This window comes from Carassius auratus, chromosome 7 (genome assembly GCF_003368295.1).
Source record: "Carassius auratus strain Wakin chromosome 7, ASM336829v1, whole genome shotgun sequence".
Taxonomy (NCBI): domain Eukaryota; kingdom Metazoa; phylum Chordata; class Actinopteri; order Cypriniformes; family Cyprinidae; genus Carassius; species Carassius auratus.
In genome coordinates, this window is record NC_039249.1 from 16370261 (window position 1) to 16392236 (window position 21976).

The 21976-nt window shown below is 39.3% G+C and overlaps 2 protein-coding genes and 1 non-coding gene across 4 annotated transcripts; all 3 read left to right on the top strand.

Moving 5' to 3' along the window:
• gpatch1 (G patch domain containing 1) lies at positions 1-7496 on the top strand. Of its 2 annotated transcripts, none has more exons than XM_026267633.1 (18): positions 1-151; positions 255-389; positions 481-566; positions 655-818; positions 902-999; positions 1088-1143; positions 1592-1837; positions 1930-2080; positions 2233-2312; positions 2424-2628; positions 4368-4718; positions 4818-4996; positions 5123-5250; positions 5575-5884; positions 6012-6372; positions 6798-6892; positions 6989-7125; positions 7254-7496. In XM_026267633.1, exons 1-18 carry the CDS (start codon positions 82-84, stop codon positions 7279-7281), a joined length of 2880 nt encoding a protein of 959 aa, XP_026123418.1. In that variant the 5' UTR covers positions 1-81; the 3' UTR covers positions 7282-7496. The 2 variants fall into 2 exon arrangements, with proteins under 2 accessions (XP_026123418.1, XP_026123419.1); XM_026267634.1 differs by having other exon boundaries at positions 6992-7125.
• A 703-nt stretch (positions 7497-8199) lies between these two features.
• On the top strand, positions 8200-8273 carry trnat-agu (transfer RNA threonine (anticodon AGU)). Its single transcript has one exon. It is a non-coding gene; the product is annotated as a tRNA-Thr (tRNA).
• Positions 8274-8437: 164 nt separating this feature from the next.
• Positions 8438-21731, top strand: lrp3 (low density lipoprotein receptor-related protein 3). Its single transcript, XM_026267635.1, has 8 exons — positions 8438-9301; positions 11642-11780; positions 13996-14201; positions 14992-15386; positions 15468-15689; positions 17369-17841; positions 19025-19157; positions 19448-21731. Exons 1-8 carry the CDS (start codon positions 9217-9219, stop codon positions 20297-20299), a joined length of 2505 nt encoding a protein of 834 aa, XP_026123420.1. The 5' UTR covers positions 8438-9216; the 3' UTR covers positions 20300-21731.
• The last annotated feature ends 245 nt before the right edge of the window (positions 21732-21976 follow it).

Below are 21976 nucleotides of genomic sequence, written 5' to 3' on the forward strand. Positions count from 1 at the left end.
CCAAATAAGCACAAAGAAGAAGAAGAAGAATCAGACGTCGCAGGAGCTCACGCGGCCACCGTAGCGTTACTTCACGTAAACATGGCGTCTGACGAAGATAGCGATGAGGATTTCGTTAGTTATGGAACTCCTTTAGAGCCTCTGGAAGAAGGTAACGTTACTTACAATGTATGCAGTGAAGGTGTTATTCGTATGAATTTGCAGGTTTTTGATACGTAGGAGCTGAATGTTTTTCATGTGTTGGTGTGTTTCAGACGAACCCATTAGGAAGCCAGTACCTGTGCACGAGCAGACGGTTAAAGATGAGAAGGGCCGATACAAGAGATTTCACGGTGCTTTCACTGGCGGCTTCTCCGCTGGTTACTTCAACACAGTCGGCACTCAAGAAGGTCAGTGACAGCCTTGATCAGAGCACTGACGCTTTTAATTCTGTTAACTGGGTCTTGTCGCAGTTTAACTGACTACTTCTGTGCTCTTTAGGCTGGACTCCATCAACATTTGTATCATCTCGACAGCAAAAGGCAGAGAGACCGAGTGCTAGACCAGAGGACTTTATGGATGAAGAGGTTTGTGTGTGGATCTCAGTTCTCCTGCGCCTTAATCCCTGTGATGTTCTGGACATGTTTGTCTAATATAGAATGTGCATACTTAAAGGATTTTAGTGAGCATGGTATTGCCCCTCGGGAGATTGTCACCACGGCTGATTTTGCATCTGAGAGGAAAGATCAGTTGAAGGACAAGGCTCGAGCGGTCAGCTCTCTTGCTGCTCTGATACCTGGAGACACTGGACTGCTGGAGGAGCTCATTGCCCCTGCAAGGTAACCATCACTCTCCAACTAATATGATCTAACTAAAATGTAACTCTGAGCTAAAGTTGTTGCATTGCATTGTGTAATTTCAGGTCATCCATTGGTGTGGAGCTGCTGAGAAAAATGGGCTGGAAAGATGGCCAGGGAGTCGGACCAAGAGTGAAGAGAAAGCATCGCAAGCAAAACACTGGTAATGACACAAAATATCATAATTGTTTCGTTTAACTGTAGTGCCTTTTTAGGCTATAGATTTGGAAAGGCTCTTTCTCCTCTTTCAGATGCGATTAAAGTGTATGGCTGTGTGATGCCGCCCAATGGATCAGAGGAGTCAGAGGTGGGCATTGTGTGGGTTTTTTCATTTGAAGATTATTATGTCTGGAATCACATACTTTCATGACTGTTTAAAAAGTGTGTTCTGTATAGTATAAGTGTAATCTGGATGTACTACATTTGCCATGTTGTCGTCATTGTTATGTGACTTACCAGTCAGTAGCGTCGCTTTACTTCTATTAAAAATCCCCTTCCGTGTCTTATCGTCATGGCATAGTAAAATGTCCACTAGATGTTCAGTTCAGAAAGTAGTAGATCATCTGGGTACTTTTCATCTACTGTCTTTAAGTTATGAATACTGTGAATTCTGATACACTACTCTTATCACATACTGTTTAGTAGGGAAGTGTGGATATTTGGATGCAGCCTATGTGATTGTAATGTGAAGAATAGACTTAATGCTTTAGTGAGACTGAAAAACATATTCCCAATTCTATTTTATTGTTTTTAAGGAGGAAGATGATGAATTTGCTCCAGAGAATGTGACCTTTGCCCCCAAAGATGTAGTCCCAGTGGACTTCACCCCTAAAGTCGACTCACATGGTCTGGGTTACAGAGGGCTCAACCCACTTCAGGCCTTGGGTGGCGGATCAGAATCAGGACATATAAACCTCTTCACGCTTCAGTCTGACAGAGCAAGCAGCTTATTTGGAGACAGAAATTCAGGACAGAAACGCAGGGGAGGGATTGGAGGACAGGTAAGGCCAAAGTACAAACAGTAATGGCCTAAAAAAATTAAATTTGAACACTTCTATTGGAAGATACATAACATTATTGTATACGTGTGTAGGCTTTTGGTGTTGGTGCAATGGAGAACGAAGATGTCGATATTTATCATAAAGACTCCATGTCCAACTATGATACTGTTTTGGGAGGAGAAGAACCAGGGGATGGACTCTATGGATGGACCGCACCCCAGCAGTACAACAGGAAGAAGAATGGTTGGTGACAGGAAGTATTTTGCGGTGTTCTCATAATGTCATGATACTACCCATCATTTAGGCTGCATCTGGAAACCAGAACTGAATGCTATTTAAGTGTTTTAGCAGGAGAAATGGTTTCTCTATGACACATTCATTTGTTTTTGTTCCAGACTCAAAAAGAGATGTGATGTATTCGGGCAGGATTCTGGATGGGTTTGCATTGGCCTCCCAAGGCACAGAGATTAAAACGGTGACATTCTCTTTATTCACAATAACTGTACTAGGCTTGAGTTCCTTTATTACCTCATTAGCTGTGAATAAGTTGTGCAGTAAAAATAGGCTCATTGGTTTTGTTTTCTAGGTCTATCCTCCCCCTGATTTGCCCCGTGATTATCGGCCCGTGCATTATTTCCGTCCTGTGGTCGATTTGTCCACCGTCAGCCCCATCGTTGCACAGGCACTGCAGGCTTCACGTGGACACCTATCACAGGACGCACCACAGAAGGGCCGTCACAGCTTAGACTCTTCTCAGAGACGTGACATGCTGGGAGAAACGCCTCTACAGGGTAATGATGGCCCTGTGCATGTGTTGAAACTGTTTAAAACACATTGGAATGATAGATTTAGAATTGCAATTGAATTCAGATTAAGGTTAATTTCACTAAATGATTATCAGGAATGAAATAATTCATGATAATACTATTATTGTGATATCTATAGAAACATTGCAACCAGTCAAATTGATCTATTGTATTTTCTCTCTTTTTGGCTGATGTATCACTAAGAAAGTGTGTAGGTAGGTGGAAAGGGTTTGTAACCATATCTTAACAAAAAGAACTTACTGTACTTAAAGATTTAGTTCACCCAAAAATGAAAATTAGACTGTTTTACATTTAACCATTTGGCAGACCCTTTATTACCAAAGTCACTTACAAATGAGAAGAATTGAAGCAATCAGACCAACAAGAGAACAACAACAGTATACAAGTGCCATGACAAATCGCAGTTAGTCTAGTACAGAACACAGAGCCAGGTTGTTGTTCTTTTTTTTTTTTTTTTTTTTTTTTTTTTTTTTTTTTTTTGGGAGTATGCTAGACAAGAAAAGAAAAGGTAAGTGCTAGTATTAGTTGGTTAAGTTTTACTTACCCTAGAAGCATCCTAGGTGTACATGACTTTTGTCTTTAAGATGAAACCAGTGGAGTTATATTAAAAACTGTCCTGTCTATTCCGAGCTCTATCATTGCAGTCAGTGGGTGTTGCAGTTAAACAGTCCACAAGTCATCAAATAAAGTTTGCGCATTCATAATAAAACGTGCCGCAGACGGCTCCAGGGGATGAATAAAGGCCCCCTGTAGTTATGTGTTTTTGTAAGAAAAAATCCATATTTTTAAGTAATAAACACTTTTCTTTCACTTCCGCTGACTGTTATACACTGAAACTGTTCCGGTGGATGATGCAGCAACATATGTGCAGTACGCACGCCTCTGAGATATGCTAGTGTCGCGAGTTTATTTAGGAGCAAAGGAACCGAAGTTTCCTTACTTTATCAAGGGGAAACCAGTCTCCTCTTGGTTTATATCAAAATCCTCAGACATTTTTCTTGAAAAATATTTGTACCTCTAAATCATGACCACCAATTATTTTTTTTTTTTTTTTTTTTTTTTTTTTTTTTTTTTTTTATGTTTTGTTTGTTGCTCTGCATTTGTCACTAATCATGCAACACCGACATCTGACTTCATTCTCCAGAAAGGCTTTAGTGTATGAGTCAGCAGAAGTGAGAGAAGAGTGTTTGTTACATTTAAAATATGGATATTTTTCTTACAAAATTTCATGGATTCGCTATAGGGAGCTTTATTCATCCCCTGGAGCCGTCTGCGGCACGTTTTATTATGAATGTGCAAACTTTATTTGATGACTTATGGACTGTTCAACTGCAACACCCACTGACTGCAATGACAGAGTTTGATATAACTCCGACTTGATTTGTCTTAAAGAAGAAAGTCATATACACCTAGAATGCTTTGAGAGTAAGTCTAATTTTCATTTTTGGATGAACTAACCCTTTAATGCACTTCCTGCATTCTGGGGTGTTGTATGACTTATGACTAGTGGCAACCAGCATCAAGGTGCAATACTGCCACTTATTGTGTTGAAGTGTCCACCAGATAGTTACTGAACAAATTTCTATTTGTTTTGAATGTGAGAGAATCTTAATAAATGTAAAAAAAAATAATAATAATAATTACACGATTTATTATGCAATTTTTAACCCAAACTTAATTTAAAATGTGTTTATGTTTTGTAGGCCCAAGCTCTGTGTTTGAACTGATTGGGAGTAAGGACCGAGAGCGGCTGAACGAAATCCGCGGTGTAGGCAAGGAGCAGAATAAGTCTGTGTTAAACCTTTCCTCAGCTGAAGATCGAGCCGTTGTGGTGGCTTCGGCTAAAGCTGCTGCTCTACAGGCCATGTCCAGCCGTTTCCAGTCAACCACCTCTCCAGCCGAAACTCAGGCTTCCTCTGAAACACAGATGGCTTTGAACGCTTGGTCTGGTCCCACTGCAGATGTCGGCAAAACCTTTAAACCTTTTGCAAAAAATCCCCAGAAACAGGCTCGCTATGATCTGTACATCAACAAACTCAAAAAGGGTGATAAAGGTGAATTGGATCAGTTATGTTTGGTGTGATTTATCCTAGACTTTGCTCATTTTGGTTTAGCTAAATATCTGATTTCCATTCTGTGGCGGTGATGTGTAGATGCCCTGGAGTTGAGTCTGGACACTTCCATGACGGAGTGGGAGAGAGGGAGAGAAAGGGATGAATTTGTGCGTTCTGCATTACTCTATAAGCCCAGCAACTCTTCTCTCTCCTCACGCTTCACACGCAGCAAACATGAGGATGATACAGACAGTGTTGAGGTCACACGGGATCAAGAGGTACGGAGTTACCTTCAGTTCAAGCACTTAAGTGTAAAACTGGAACAAAAAAAAAGTGCTTATGGTTCAGAAATAGTTCACTATTTATTATAATTGTACTTTAATATTCACTGTCTGTTTTTGTAGAATGATGTGGATGACAAGCAGGCTGCTGTGAAGATGAAGATGTTTGGAAAGCTGACCAGAGACACATTTGAGTGGCACCCTGATAAACTATTGTGTAAAAGGTTCAATGTTCCAGACCCTTACCCAGGGTAAGACAGATTTTCAGTTTTGGTGGATCAAATCATGTGCTGTATCTGAAGATATTATTTTACTATTAAAGTATGTCAAGGAGAAAGCAGGACAAAACAAAACGACACTGGTGCACTAATTGAAAAAAAAATACAATTATGATCATTTTCAGTCTTAAAGAAAATACTTTCCACCAACTTTTTTTTTTGTGGCCAACTGTCAATTTAAAATGTAACTGGATATTTGTTATTCTAAAAAAATATTTCTAAAAAAAATTATTCGTTGGAAGAAAACATTTATTTTTTCTCTCCAATCTTTCCATTTCTCCTGTCTGGCTTGTGCAGGTCCAGTTCTGTGGGAATGCCTAAAATAAAGCGAGATAAGTACTCGGTTTTTAACTTCCTGACAATAACTGATGGCAGCCAGGTCAGCAGAGAGGCTTCGAGTCCTTCCAGCTCCAGCACAACCCTTCCCCATTTGACTCCAGAAGTCAAGAAGAAATCCAGGTGGGACGAAGCAGAGCGGGTATCTGAACATAAAGACCCACTTGGTGCGTTCCTCAGTGAAACACGCAGTGAGGTTTCAGTGGCCAAGCAAATGGAAGCTGGGGCCAAGAACCAGACCGACTCTTCACAAGCTTCTGCCAGTCCAGAGGTACCAGCGATACTTGACTGTATTCATTTAACTCTAATTATTAAAAAGCCCCCTAAAGAATACATTTAGAAAGTTTCTCTTTTACAGAAATACATTATTTCAGTGTAACCATAACGCTTTTATGCAGGTGAAAGTGACCCAGTCCGATGGGAAGGAGACCGAGCCAAAGACTGAGGAGGAGGAGAAGGAAGAGGATGAAGAAGAAGTGAGGCCTCCTATGGATCTCTTTAAAGCCATCTTTGCCAGCTCTTCGGATGAGAAGAGCTCCTCTTCATCTGAAGAGGATAGTGAAGAAGAAGAGGTGGCCCCTTCAACATCTGAACCAATCCAGATCAGTGCAGAGACCCTCAACCCACCCGTCTCAACTCCGAGCAAGCCATCTGCTGAAACATCTACAGCACAAAATACCCAGTCCTCCTCCCGTAGTGCTCCTGATAAACCACAAGACCTGGATGAAGAGGAGTTTGGCCCCAGACTGCCACCTCCTGGTCAGTCACTGAAACCACTGCAGTCACCTTCCCCCTCAATTTATCATGTGAACATTGAGTGAACACGTGTTAAAGCAATAATAGTAACTTGCACTGGAGTACATAAATGTCTAAAGCATGTCTGTCACAAGATATCCTAGAATGATGGAATTGATTTCAACTAAAGCCTGCAATACACCATTTTTGCACCAGATTTCCTCCGATTTACAGTCTGGAGTAATTGATGCTAGTTTGCTGAAGGTCAAAGCCAGTCTGCAGATCTGAGTTCACAGATTCAATAGAAAAAGATGGTCACAGACTCTGATTTTTTAAATTATTATTAGTTTCAGTCTATAATTCCATCCAGCCGGAGGAGATCAAACATGTTTGATATTTTGAGCCGATTTTATTAACATGTCGTTTTACATTGTGTGTCTCTATACCAGGATTTATCCCACCTGCACACTCGCCGCAGCTGAAGAAACAAAAGAAGAAAGATAAAGAGAAACACAAAGCCAAGAAACACAAAAAAGAGAAAAAGGTGGGTTCATCTGGAGCAGATTGAACCCAGTCTGGGTGCCAGACATCTTTGCAAAATTAGAAAGTACATTTAATTTAACTTTTCTTCTTTTTTCAGAAGAAAAAGAACAAGAAACATAAGCATAAAGGGAAACAGAAGAAGAGGGTTGACGAGTCTAATAGCAGCTCAGACGACACAGACTCCAACAGTGAAGATGAAAATCGAGTTGTGTCTACTAGTGAACTGCTCCAGAGGTCAGAGCTCATATTTTTAATCATAAAGCATTTTATAATGCGTCTTGTAAATAGTAAGGTTATCTTTGTGTATATATATTAGTAAATTAAAAGCTTGAAATATGATTATTTCTCTTTCTCTGGCTTAGGTTAAAAAACATCAGGAACAAGAGATAGAATGTGTCTGAAGAACCAAGAGTGAAGAGTTTGTCTTACAGAAACTTCAAGATGAATACTAATTTTGTGTGTGTGTGAGAGTGTTGGTACATTTAAGTGTACCTAATTGGCCAATGTGTTTTGATTGCAGATGTTTTTTTAATTACAGATTCATAAAAAAAAAAAACAGAAGATAAGTGATTATTATAATAAAATGTCAACCAGCTGTACTCAAATTCTGTACTGTTTGAAATGTTGACAGTTTAGTTGCCTAAGTGGACTTTGTCCTGGTTGACAGAAGCTTATAGTACTAAAAAAGTACGGATATAGTGCAGACATACATATAATAAAATGAAATATAACACAAATAATAAAGAGAAAACAATCCGTTAAAATGATTAATAATAATAGCTATGAGGCAATAAAAATACAGAGAAAAAAATATCAGAATGGAATATATCAGTTTTAAACCTTTACACAATGTGTAACTAAGTCTGTGATAAAATCAAATACAGTATAAAGTTAAAATATGTATTTTGCGATTTTGTTGATGAGATATGTACAATCATTTGAAATATGTCAAAATCTGGTCATTATCTGATTTGTGTCAGATTTTTTGTCTTAAAAAGGTTATAAAGTTGACAGAAAATAAAAATACTGTCAATTAATCACGTTCATAACATTTGCAAAGTGTTTTCGCTGAGTAACGTTATCTGTAAGGTTAAGTTAACTTGTGAAAAGTGCACAATATGTTATGGAAAAAATTACCGAAACCTATACAATTGAAATGACCAAAGTGGTGTCAAAACTATGATGTTTCGGCTCGCTGTGTTCAGTTCACTAACAGATTCGTAACCTTTATGTCCTTTCTTTCTTTGCTTTCCGCTTTGTATTGATAGCCTGTATCTTTATATATTGAGTGCCGACCAATCACGCAGCGGCGCCGTGGCTTAGTTGGTTAAAGCGCCTGTCTAGTAAACAGGAGATCCTGGGTTCGAATCCCAGCGGTGCCTTTTGCACCATGCACGCACAACAACGCTATTAGGTACATAACACCAGATAAAAAATAATTTTATAAAACTTTGCATTAAAAATTAACTAATTCGACTGGAAATTTATCACAAATAAATTCTAGTCGTATGTACGTTGTAGAAACTGAGCAAAAACGTTTGAATTTAGAAACCAGTCGGTCCACAAATCTTTCAAATTACTCAAACACGATATTGTATTGCTTAGCATGTAAATAAATACAATGGTGCACAAGCCATGATTTCCGGCGATGCATCCCTCCGTCCACAAGAGAGCAGACTTTCGCTGCCAGCTGGAGAGTCTCCTCCAGACGAACCATGAAAACAAACCAAGGCAAATTCAATGAAAAAAAAATCTGTTTACATGAATCCATCTTAAGATCTTACACGATTGCATTCAGTCTTTTGTATTAAGATGTAACATTTAAGACATTGGCATTCACAACAGTATTATGTTATGTTGGTGTTTTGAATAATGATCTCAGCATTATTTTGCTGAGATGCTCTCAGTAGTCTTCGATGGACAGATGAAGTCCACTGAGCTGCATTGCCGCTATTACTTCACCTTACATCTCATTGCGTAATTGGCACACCGTGGAACTATATGGAATTAGTGTATTAGTGGAATTAGTAATATTACTATTGCGAAAAGAAAAAAATATGTAATGATTAATAAGTAAATATAAAAGTCTTAGTGATCGCCCCGAGAAGAGCAAATTTACTGATGAAGAATCACTGTATGTCCTGTGCTGTCCCCACTGAACCTCCAATCCCTTCTCTCCTCTGAAACTCTCGGAAAGAGCCGACAGACGCTGCTTTTGATGCTCGAGCAAGACGCTAAACCGAGCGCGCGCGACACCGACACGAGATGCGCTGCGAAACCTGTCCGGACTCGGACGAAATGTACTGAGCTGTGAACAACAAGAGAATGATGGTAATGATGGAGAGGATCGGGGCGATTCGGCGTTACCTCATGAAATGGATTTGTTTACGCTGGGTTTGGGTTTGTGTGGGTAAGTAGACTTCTTAAGGATGGTGATATAATAATTGCCATGTCTTTAATAGAGCAAAAGGTGCACGGTTGATTTATATTTGAGCAGTCAAGCTCTAGCTGACTTTCTATTGTATTTTATCATTTTCAGCGCACGTGTCAGCATAATATTACATATTTCATTAAGGCAGGTGATTACAGGTTGAAGAACGCCAATGGCAGCGATGACAAAGAAAGGTTGCGGCGCGCGCAGGTTTTGCAGCAGGAGGACAGATCCGAGTTTGGCTTGTTGCCATGGGAATTATAAACACGACGGATCTCCTCCAAAACCGACTGGCTGATTGTGTTTTTGTATATAAAAAAAAATTGCATTAATGTGCAGCCTTTTGCGGATAATAAAAGCAAATAGAGTTGTAAATAGAGTGCAATTCTTCACACCTTGTAATTAAAATGTAAACATTACGTAACGTTATACCACTTAAGTTTGCTTAAATTGTTCGCTGGGTTCCCCAGACTGGTCTATTGGTTGGTTTTAGAAATGTTTGGGACACTTTTCAGGGGGTCCGACTGGCTGCGCACCTAAACCTACTGAGTCCCATCATCTTCCAGGCTTGCTTTAACCAGTCTAGAACATAACTGGCTACTATATTAGGATCTGATCATGTGTTTGATTCTCTTCGACCTCTTCGGCATTCTGAGCATTGGTTTTGAGCATAAAATCTACGTTCACAACTAGACAGCAATGCTTTCACGGTCTGTCAAGCACTGGGCATCTGATCTCACCCATAATCTATTACTAGATAGCACTCAAGACTTGTATGAGTAACACATGATCTGTTGAGGTCAGCTAAATGCTCAACAAACAACCGCAGATAAAAGAGAGTGAGAAAGAGACGCCTGCTTTTACTCAAGCACAGAAAGGAAAGAATGGCTGTGGTGTATTGGAGGTGGTATCTAGTGAAGGGGTGGTGACAAAAGAGGGTTTGGTTGGGGGTGGGAGCATGTTGGTAGTACCAATGACACCTAGAGCTCTTCATCTCTCTCTCTCTCTCTCACACACACACACAGAGACAAAGGGACCTTCTTCTCTGTTTCTTTAGCACTCACATACACCCAAATGCAAGCCTTTCCCTTTGACTATGGACATTCCATGTCCAGACATGTTTTCCCCACTAATTGTGAGCGTGAATCACTGATATTTACACAGTGTTTACACATCTGGTTAATGAAGACAGTGAGGATGTTCATTATACTCAACTGTAATAGTTTGCAGTAGCCAAAATGTTCTCATTTGTATTTATAGATGATTTGGTAGGATTTTCATTCTGGGAAAGTAACAAAGCAGACACAGAGATAATATGGGGTAGACTGCTTTAAGTTCAGGTTATTTAAGCCTCACTGCCTTATTTTCATCTGTGTAAAGTTCAGTGTTACCTTACCTGATAAAGATTATAATGTGTGCTGTGTGTATCTGGGGAAGTAAAAGGATATCAGTGAGCATTGAGACTCAACATCATAAAATGATTGGTGCTCATATGCTGGGATTCCCCTGATCTCTGTCCTGTAGGGTATCATTAGCTTCTTCCTTTCAGCTTTGCCTACTAGACATCATTATATTATTTGTTGAGTAAAAGCAGTCACTGAGTGTGTGTGTGTGTGAGATTCAATCAGAAAAATATCAGGGAATTTTATAATAGTGATTTCTAGTTCTTAAAAGGTCATGGAACATTTAAAGAGAATATTTTGTTCAGCTCTAAATGTATTATATATTTTAATATATATTATTATATAAAATACTAAAGACCGGGAAAGTCCAGGTCTATTATTATTAATAATGATAGATTATATTTTTATATTTATATATATTATATGAAATATTTTTTTTAAATCAGTCACAAATTACTGGATAAGGCAAATGTTATTATTATTATTTATATTTAGTATTATCTAAAAATCCAGAAATAATAAATGATTGTCCATAAATACACACAGTTCTTTTTTTCTCTTTCAAGAGACTTCAACATAAATGTAAGCAGAAAAAATGCTAAAGGAAACCGTTAATAGTTTATATGCTTACTTGGACTTTCTCTTTCTTCCTGGACTATTTCTTTTGCTTCCCAGGCTATTTCTCCTTGTCTTATTGTATTTCTGTTGAGATTCGTACTCATTATCACACACTCTCACACACTTCCCCACTAAATTGAGTATTATATGTCAGGCTCTCTCTGATCATATACTGTATAGCTCAGGAATCCATAAAGCCTGGTGTGAAGCGTCGATGTCATCTCAATCACAGCGTGTTAGCTGTGGTCATTCATGAGTCACACAAACAGTGCACATGTCTTCTGTGTGTGTTCCTCAGCTGCCTGTGGTGGGAAAGTGGAGTTACACACCGAGAGGAGAGGAGTGATCTACAGCCCATCATGGCCTCTCAACTATCCGCCCGGAGTGAACTGCAGCTGGAATATACAGGGAAGCCGCGGAGATGTGATCACAATCAGGTAGATCAACACAAGCAGTCTCTCACAGTCATGATTTAATGAGCGGTGACTTGTTTATTTCTATTGCCATGATACACAACAGAATGTCCCACCAGCATCTGTCCTGTTCATGGGGTCTGTCCCATTCTTGTCCTGTTCTAGTGCAAGAAAAACTGCTTTTCATGAACATCAGTTAGTTACAGCAGCTTTCACACTGTTAGAAACTCCATGGTCAATTGTATGACTATATGCTATTTAAAAAAAATGTACACAATAAAAACAACTGAAAGGGTTTTTCAAAGTAATTAATTGTTTTTTGCATGTCAGTGTTTATGAGCCTGTTTGCAAGTGCAAATTGGTTTGTGCAGTCTTTCATATGAAAGTGCTTAGAGTGCTGTATGACTAGAGCTGACTGCAGGGATTTTATAATGTACTATTTCTTGCCTCTCCTGCCACTGTTGTGTGTGTGTGTGTGTGTTTGTGGGCTTCACAAAAGCGGTGCTTTAATGATATCATCTAAAAGCGTGACATCATCTCCTCTGAGATTTGTTCATGGAGGAAACCTTGAAGTGGAAAAGCATAATAGTTCTGATAAATAGAATTTTAATTTATTTTAATCCATACTGTCTAATTACTCATTGTCTAAAAGTAGTGTACAGGCATTTATGCAACACTTGATCAATCTCATTTTCTCAAATTGCTTCAGACAGACTGACATATGAGAATCTGACCCGCTCATATACGACTGGGATCAGATTTTTTTGTGTGGGTCCCTTTTATTTTCCCTTCTGATATTTTCTCTATTCACATTGCAAATTTTTATTTAATTTTATGTGTTATTAAGAACAATATTAACATCCACAACATCAAAAAGGCTGAACAGTGCATAACAACGCTTGTGTAAGATCGCTGAATATAAGCCATTATTGCAATGCAGCAAAAAAAAAAAAGGTAAAGAAGCAGTTATGCCAACTGTCCAAAAACTGTGTGGCACTGGCCCCAGGCCATCAGGTCATCCTTATTGTTGAGACCTGTCTGAAATATTCAGAAGTATGTGCCTGTTCATTTAAATGATAGCCAGAGGAGATTTGAATGTCTGTATTTTAATGACCATAACTATACTGTGAAAATGCAGTATTTTATCATATAAATTATGAGTTATTGGGTCACACGGTAGGGGTGAAAGTCGTGTCACTGCATTTTGATGAATGAACCATTTATTTATTTTATTTTATTTTTTGTGCTCATTCTTGCTTATTGCTGAAATAATTGTGATCATCATATTTCAGCGGAGTTTCAGTAGAGGTTTTGTAGGTAGATATAGAGAGTACATGGGGAAAGAGAGATAAGAAAGAGAACATAGCAATAGATGTGAAACGTTGTTAAGTTATTGGCTGTTCTGGACGCTGATTTTATCTCTCACTCTTGAGTATTTGTGTTAGTGTGTGTGTGTGTGTGTGTGTGTGAGAGAGAGAGTACTCTGTGATAATAGTTCCACTGCACATATTCTCTCTCTTTTGCTTATGGTCTCCCTCCCATTCCTTGATATGTTATTAGGGTCATTGCTATTATGTGGAAAAATCAATATGATTGTGTAATTTAAGGAGAAAAATACTATGTTATGAATAAAAACAGTTTTACCTGTAATATTTATGAATACACTGACATTTTTTATTTCAGTGGCATGGCAAAAAAGGCTCAAACCATCCATTTAAATCAAAGAATCAAAAAATACATTTCTTTGTTGTGATATAATAAAAAACAATGTTTTATTTTAATATGTATATTAAGTATGAAATTTTATATAATATGAATACCAATCATATGACCCATTATATATAAAATTGATATATTAAAATCGATATGATGGGCAGTTGAAAATATTCTGCAAGTATATTAAGTGTATTTTCCAATGTACTTCTCACCTTTGACACAAACAGAACTGTCTTGTATTGTCACAGCAGAAGGGGTTGGGGTGGTTGCAACTGTAACCTTGAAATGAAAACGAAACGCATAAAAGGGTCACATAAGGAGAAGAGAATGAAACGGAGCTGTGCTATGCTTGGATAAAAGTTGTTGTTTTATAATTAAGAATATTAATTAGACATTTTCTTTGAGTCTTCTTTTTATCGATTTTTTGTGCCTCTGACATTTGATGTGATGATACTGTTCTAGAAGTTTTTATGCAGTATACACTAGTATACAGTAGAAGTGCTGAAATGTTTGCTGTGTCCAGTTTTCACAGCTTTGATGTGGAGGACACGGGGGACTGCAGGGGTGACTGGCTGCTGCTCGGCCCCACATGGAAAGCTGAGGATCGGTTCTGTGGCTCTGTCCTTCCTCCTCCCTTCATCTCCTCTAGAGGACGAGTCTGGCTCTACTTCCACTCTCAGGCTAACAGCTCTGGACAGGCACAGGGCTTCAGACTCTCTTACATTCGTGGTGAGGGAACTAAGAGTCCATTCTACTTTTCTGAATAAAAATAATTAAAAATAAAAATACTGACTCCAAACTTTTGCACTGTATTGTATAATCTGCCATTCCAGTGATTATTTATTTATTTATTTTTTACATTTTTGGGTGAACAAGACTCAACAAACTGTGGTGATGTTATGCTTTTGTACTCCAGGGTTTAATATCAATTGATTGGGCATATTTTTTTTATCATACTTTATGCATTTCCTTTTGAGTTGTAATGTTTCATCAGATTTAGTTGTTTTCCTACATTAGAGAGCCACTAAATCACAAAGACTGTTGCTGTGGCATATAGATTTACTGTAAGCACAGATTGACCAGGCAAATGCAGGCTTCAATAGTTTATGGCCAAAGAGCGGTGATGAAACGTTAATGCTTTGCAGCCCTTCTTACATAATGATCTGTGCATATTTGGATTGCACTACTGTCGGTGTGTATTAGACAGATCTCAGCGGTTGATTATTTAGTTTGATCTAATATGTAGCTAATGAAGACGAAGGAGATAATTGGCTGTGGTTACTCAGCTCCACGGGTCATGTGTGCATGAGTGTGTGCGTGTGAAGAGTGAACTGCTGTGTCTGAGTGTTTTCCTCAGAGGTGCAGTTCAATCAATAATACTGAACGGCTGTGTTTGTTAAGCTGTCACCAGGCAAACACCATCTGCAGAGTGGGTAGATTTGATTGGCTTATTTCAGCAAACTGTCAGTGTTCGCGTGTGCAAAAGACTCTCTGTCTCTGTCTGTTTTTGATTCATTAGGTCGACTGGGTCAGAGTAGTTGTGAGAACGATGAATATTTATGTGGAAATGGTAAGTGTGTTCCCCGTTCCTGGCGCTGTAATGGATTGGACGAGTGTGGAGACAATACAGATGAAAGGAGCTGTGCTGCCCCACCGACACCTGCCCGGGTCAGTCTGTGTCCGCCTGGTACCTTGCAGTGCTCTGATATCCAATCTACCCGCTGTCTGCCGGTGTCTCTGCGCTGTAACGGAGCCCGGGACTGTCCTGACGGATCCGATGAGGCCCACTGTCCCGACACGTCCTGTGGAAAACGCTTAGTCAACTTCTATGGCACGTTTGCCTCACCTGATTTTTTCCGTCCAAACAGGAGCGCTGGCACAGATCTTCACTGCTCATGGTTTTTAGACACACAAGTAAGATAAGAACCTCATGTATTCTTATTTTAGGTTGTATTAAATCACGTACAGCGTTCTGCTGAACTGTTCTTGTTTCAGGACCCAAAGCCGTTGGTGCTGCAGGTGGATCTACAGCTGGGTGTGGGAGACTCGGTCCGTGTTTACGATGGATTGGGAGAACGTGCAGAACGCCTTCTGCAGAGTCTCTCTCACCATAATAACCACAGACGAGCCCTGCTGGAGTCGTCCCAGGGACAGATGAGCATCTTCTACCATGCCAAACCACACAGCCCTGGACACGGGTTCAACGCCACCTACCAGGTCTTTCATTCTTGCTGATGCTGATAAATGATGTTCTTCAATTTCACTGACATTGTGTGTTTTGTTTGTATACTGTAACGGGTCGTTGTATAAAAAGATCACAGAGACCATGATCAGGCAACAAGGGTATTTAATCCAAACTTAGGGAAGCAATAAACACAACACACTTAGCATAAATAGAGACCAGACGAATTAACTCAGGAAACATAGAACTATAAATATTAAACCAAATGAGGATTAATGGATTCATTATGGACAGCAGGTGAACAGAGTAAGACAGACAATGGAAAACTAAGTCAAAGCAGGACAGGAGATCAGAAACAAGGAAAAACACAAACTAGACGTCAATAACCATAACTAGTACAGTGTAAAATTGTCTTACATTAAAGTACATTGTTAAAAGCTTTTCTTTTTTTCATACTTTGTATGAAGATATCATAAAGTTATGTATTCTGATCTTTATGTGTTGACAAATTTAATTGAAAAACAAAAATGTAAAATAAATTTAAACACATAACACAAGAAATAAAAAATTTAACCCCTTAACTAAGTTTACTTAGTTACTTAAGTCTACTTACCTATATTACAATTAAATCGTAATGTAATGATGACAAACTATATTTCACTGGAAATTTTTACCATTTTTTTTTTGTTACAAATTATGTAGGAACAGTAATAGATTCATTTATGACAAAAGTGCACCAAGAGTCTATTGCTGGGTACAAACCAAAATATTTTTTACATCTTATAAGATTTTCAAAATGTGATAGATCACAAACTTGAGGATAAAAATCCTAGAGTTAACCGTTTTGCTCCTATAGAGTCTCGACTGTGAACACAGGAAATCTCGCCAGACTTCAGAATAAGCATGGCGGACGATGTGCAGGAAGAAATTGCAATGATAGTGTTTGGAATGATTGTATACACGACAGGGTTGTATAAACATTCGTGCTGTTGCCACAAATCAAAAAGCTGATCCTCTATCTCTGCTTTCCACTTTGTGCTGTGACATGACTGCTTCCGTCTACCATCATCATGCTTTCTGATTGGATATTGTTTCGTTTCACGTTTAAATGTGCTTCTGATGAATTTACAGATAGCCTGGGGTTACACAAGATTTGTATTTTAAAGACAACCAGTTCGATGGGAGCATAATAAGCTTTTTGGGTTAAAAGAATTTCTTAAAATGAAATTCGAATGGTATGACAATCCACACCAATGCAGTGACTAACAGCCACACATACTCCTCAGATAATTAGATTCATCTGCGCTGGAGCCAGAGCACGACCCACACAAGGAAGATCATTCTACAAACAGCTGCAAATGCAGGTTTTCGAACAGAGATGGCAACAAAAATACCAAACTTATGAACTGCAGCGTTACGTGTTACGTGTAAATCTTACCGCCCTCCCATTTTTGAACAGTAGTGTGTTTAGAAAAAAAAAAAATCCCTTCAAAAAGTGAAAAATGTTCTTGTCTTGTTAATACTTTATGGTATGAATATACAGAAATACTATACTATAGCTATAGAGAAGCCAAAATTCAACAGAGTGCACCTTTAATTAGATATCCACAACCAAAACAAGTACTGTGAAGTAATCAGTACTTACTGCAGTTTATGATTAGGATTGATGCACTGTGACACTAATAATGTTTAACCTCCGTCCCTCTCTCTGCAGGTTAAAGGGTACTGTTTTCCAGGTGAGCATCCATGTGGCACAGACGAGAGCTGTTACTCTGAGCTGCAGCGGTGCGATGGCTACTGGCACTGCCCCGGGGGGCGAGATGAGGAGGACTGCCCGCTGTGTCAGCCGGGAGAGTATCCCTGCGAGGGTGGCAGCGGAGCGTGCTACTCGGCTTCTGAGAGGTGTAACAACCAGAAGAAGTGCCCCGACGGCTCAGATGAGAAAAACTGCTTTGACTGCCAGCCTGGAAACTTCCACTGTGGAACCAACCTGTGCATCTTTGAGACGTGGCACTGCGATGGGCAGGAGGACTGTCTCGACGGCAGCGATGAAAGAGACTGTCTTGCATCCGTGCCCAGGAAGGTGATCACAGCGGCTCTGATTGGCAGCTTGGTCTGTGGACTGCTCCTGGTCATCGCACTGGGTTGTGCCTTTAAACTGTACTCGCTCAGGACAAGAGAGTACAGGTGAGGTGATTTCCATCTTCTGCCTTGCCTGCCATTTAAACTCAAAGCAAAATGTGTCAGGAAATGTATAGTGATTCATGAAATGTTTTTGTTTTTCTCCCAAGGTATATGGGTTTTCATGATTTACAATTTATCATTATATTATGTATATTATATGTGTGTATGTACTGTTTATTACTTTTTATATTTATTTTTATTGACAACGTTTGCCTCAATAAACTAATAATAAGTAATTTGCTGCTTATTAATAGTTAGCAAAGTAGTTGTTAAGTTTAGGTATTAAGTAGGATTATGGATGTACAATATGGCCATATATGCTTTATTTATAAGTACAATACCAATAAACAGCAAATATATTAATAATAGGCATGCTTATAAGCAACTAGTTAATAGTGAGAATTGGTCCCTATACTAAAGTATTACCTGTTTTTCTTACAAAATGTTTTTGTTTAAAACAAGTTAAAAAAAAGTGGTTATACTATGACTTTTGTCTCCGTAAACAAATCATTTGCTGCTTATCAATCGTTTGTAAGGAAGTTAAGTATAGGTATTGGTTAGGATTATGGATGTAGAATATGGTCATGCATAGACTATATGTTTTTAATTGGCATGCAAAAAAGCTACAAGTTAACCAATGTTTTTACTGTAAAACAAAACAAAATGTTAAGAAAATGAAAGATTATTCTTTTTTATTTTAATTATTTTTGAAGCTTGTCATTCTCTATCTTTTCTTTCTTTTTATTGGTAACTTACTCTATTTTCTGCTAGATGTATTTGTACTGTTATCCAAATCATTCTACCTCCATACAAGCACAAGTTTATCCCAACCAGATAAAGAGAGAAAACCTGAGGAGAAAGAGGATTTACTCTCTCTTGTTTCACTTTAAACATAATTGGATGTGCAGTAACGGCCCATATGCTGCTCTGGGAGGTGATGCACAGTTTTTCTCCAGTTAGCCTTGTAAAGACACAGCAGCACCCAAAATACCTGCACTTCATCAAACTGTCAAAGTACCGCTGGTTAAGTAACAGCTCTTGGAGATTCTCAAGAGATCTCCTGCCTGAATGTGTTCAGTGTTCAGTGGCTTCACTTTTAAAAAAGCTGTTGTTTTTCTTACATTTTTAAACAGCATCAATAAGCATCTTTATAAAACAGCTCTTTTTGTGTTCCTCTTTCTCATAGAGCTTTTGAAACCCAGATGACTCGACTAGAGGCGGAGTTTGTTCAGAGGGAGGCTCCACCCTCTTATGGTCAACTGATAGCTCAAGGTCTCATACCTCCAGTCGATGACTTCCCAGTCTACAACCCAACCCAGGTATGTGAATATGAAACTGAATTTATTTTGAGGTAGCAAATTCAAATGTGAAATAAAGAAAGGGAAATTAAACTGCGCTCATATTAGTGACAATTTTTAGTAATGCACGTATCACTGCTTACACAGAAAAATGTCAATTGTTCGATGCAGTGGATTTAGGTGAACTACTTGAAAACGAGCTAAATCTGTATGGGCAACATTTTGGCCCTTACGAGAAAATTCCCAAATTTCTCTTGAAATGACAGATTGTTCTATGTGACTGGACCACTGTTTTTTTCTATCTCTCCCAGGCATCTGTTCTGCAGAATCTCCGCTCAGCTATGCGGAGGCAGATTCGTCGTCACTCTTCTCGTCGTTCCTCGTCACGGCGGAGACTTGGTCGTCTGTGGAATCGCCTGTTTCACCGTGGCTCTCGGTTACGGGGTCAGATACCTCTCCTCACGCCTCCAGGCCACACGCACACAAACACACACCCCGATCTGAGCCTCCACAGCTACAACACGACGGACGATGGCATCGAGGAGTCGCGTGAGAGTACGGGACAGACTCCGCCAGCCTGTTCGACGGTGGCGCTGGGACTGGCCCTGCAGGCTCACACTGAGGCCCTCTGCCTTCCTGACAGAGAGTCTCCATCCTCCCCTCTGTCCCTGCCCTCCCCCAACTCACCCCGCTCCACCTCTGACACTCTGGAGGACGAAGATGAAGAAGATGACAGAAGTTTAGAGGGGATCAGAATGAGAACCAACCGGGGCATTTCCCCGAAACATAAAGATGATGACAGTCCTCCTGGTCCCCCTGATAGCCCCAAACGCAGCACAAGCCGGTCGAGATCCTCCAGACGGCTGGTGCAGGAGCTGGCTGCAGAACTCAGAGGAGTTTCTCTCTTAAGGTACACCTCTGTGGGCATCTCGCCCCTTTCCTCCCCTGAGTCACCGACGTCCTCCAGCGGTCAGTCTGAGGAGCAGAGAAGCTTTCCTACATTCAGAAAACCACACATGGACGCACATACGGACTCGCTCACAGGTGCTCATGGACACGACAGGAAACCTTCAATAACTGAAGAGGTTCCTGGTGACAGTGTCAGGCTTTGCAGACTCACATCTAGCGAGGAAGAGGATGATGAGATTTTGTTAGTGCACTGAATAGTCTTGATCACCATCGCTATTCTGATTTTGTGCCAACACAACGTTGTTTCAGTTCAAACAACGGCCTTCCATCTAGAGTCATAACATACAGTACATTTACATATGTAGTTATAATCAAGTTTTTTACATTGTCAAGCTAGAATATCTAAGAATACATAATGAAATTTGTACACAGATATTTGAAGGATTAAATACTCAAGGTCAAGGCCAAATACAGTCTTATTAAAGAGATAATTCACCCCAAAAAATTAATTTTGTGAGTAATTACTCACCCTCATGTCGTTCCAAACCCATAAGACCTTTTTTTATCTTCAGAACACAAATGAAGATTTTTTATGAAATCCGAGAGCTTTCTTAACATAGATAGACAGCAATTCAACTACCACATTCAAGGCCCAGAGAGGTACTAAGGACATCCCTAAAATAGTCCATGTGACATCAGTGATTCAACCTTAATGTAAAGCTACAAGAATCATTTTTGTGCACAAAGAAAACAAAAATAACTTTATTCAACTATTTGTTCTCTTCCGTTTGAGAAATTGATGTGCGTTCATGACGGTACCACAACGGGGTGTGTTTGTGGGTGAACTATCCCTTTAACATGCTGGACAAATCTGTCAGTGCAACTTTGCAGAAAACAGACTGGTACTATTTCAGTCAGCATTTATATGCATTTTAATACGATAAATGATTGCTTTAGTCAGACTCAAATCGATCTTTGTGTACGTAAACATATGCTACCGTTCAAAGGACTGGGTTCAGTAAGTTTTTTTTAAAGAAATTAATGTAAATCAAAAGTGACAGTAATGGATTCTACGAAGGTATATTACAGAACCTTTTTTTTTTTTTTTTACCAAAGAAATCAAAACATTTCCACAAAAGCTTTAAGCAGCACAACATTAGTGTTTTCAGCACTAATAATAAAGCAATAAGCCTCAAGAAGCCGTATAACAACTAAGGGACTTCACGAACTGTAAACCACGGCTTCGCAGGGCTTACTGCTTTTATAAAACGGCTATTCCATATACGTAGTAAGGTTTCACAGAATAAAACAGAGCAAATAAAGTGTAATGATATAAATAAAAACAGTATTCTTCCAACAATGTAGTTCCTCAGAAACAGTTGTGGTTCCAACAAAGCGGTTGCTGACCAGCACAGACGTAAACAAAGGTGTATGTTTGTAGTGTAATTTACTACAGCTTTGATCATGGCTCAACCAATCAGGATCAAGGACCAGAACTATCTGTTTTATAATAAGAAATTAGTACCCAGTGTTCTCAAAGCTGATTTTTGCAGTCTTTAGTGTCACATTCATTTGCTGCTCTATAATCGTTTCTTATTATCAGTTGTGCTGCTTAATATTTTCTGTGATTTAAGTGAAAAAAAAAAGTGAAAAAATTGAAATTCAGCCAAGTATGGTGACCCATACTCAGAATTTGTGCTCAGCATTTAATCCATCCGAAATGCACACACAAAGAGCAGTGAACACAAACACACACACTGTGAACACACACCCGGAGCAGTGGGCAGCCATTTATGCTGCGGCGCCCGGGGAGCAGTTGGGGGTTCGATGCCTTGCTCAAGGGCACCTAAGTCGTGGTATTGAAGGTGGAGAGAGAGCTGTTCATGCACTACCCCCACCCACAATTCCGTCCGGCCAGAGACTAGAACTCA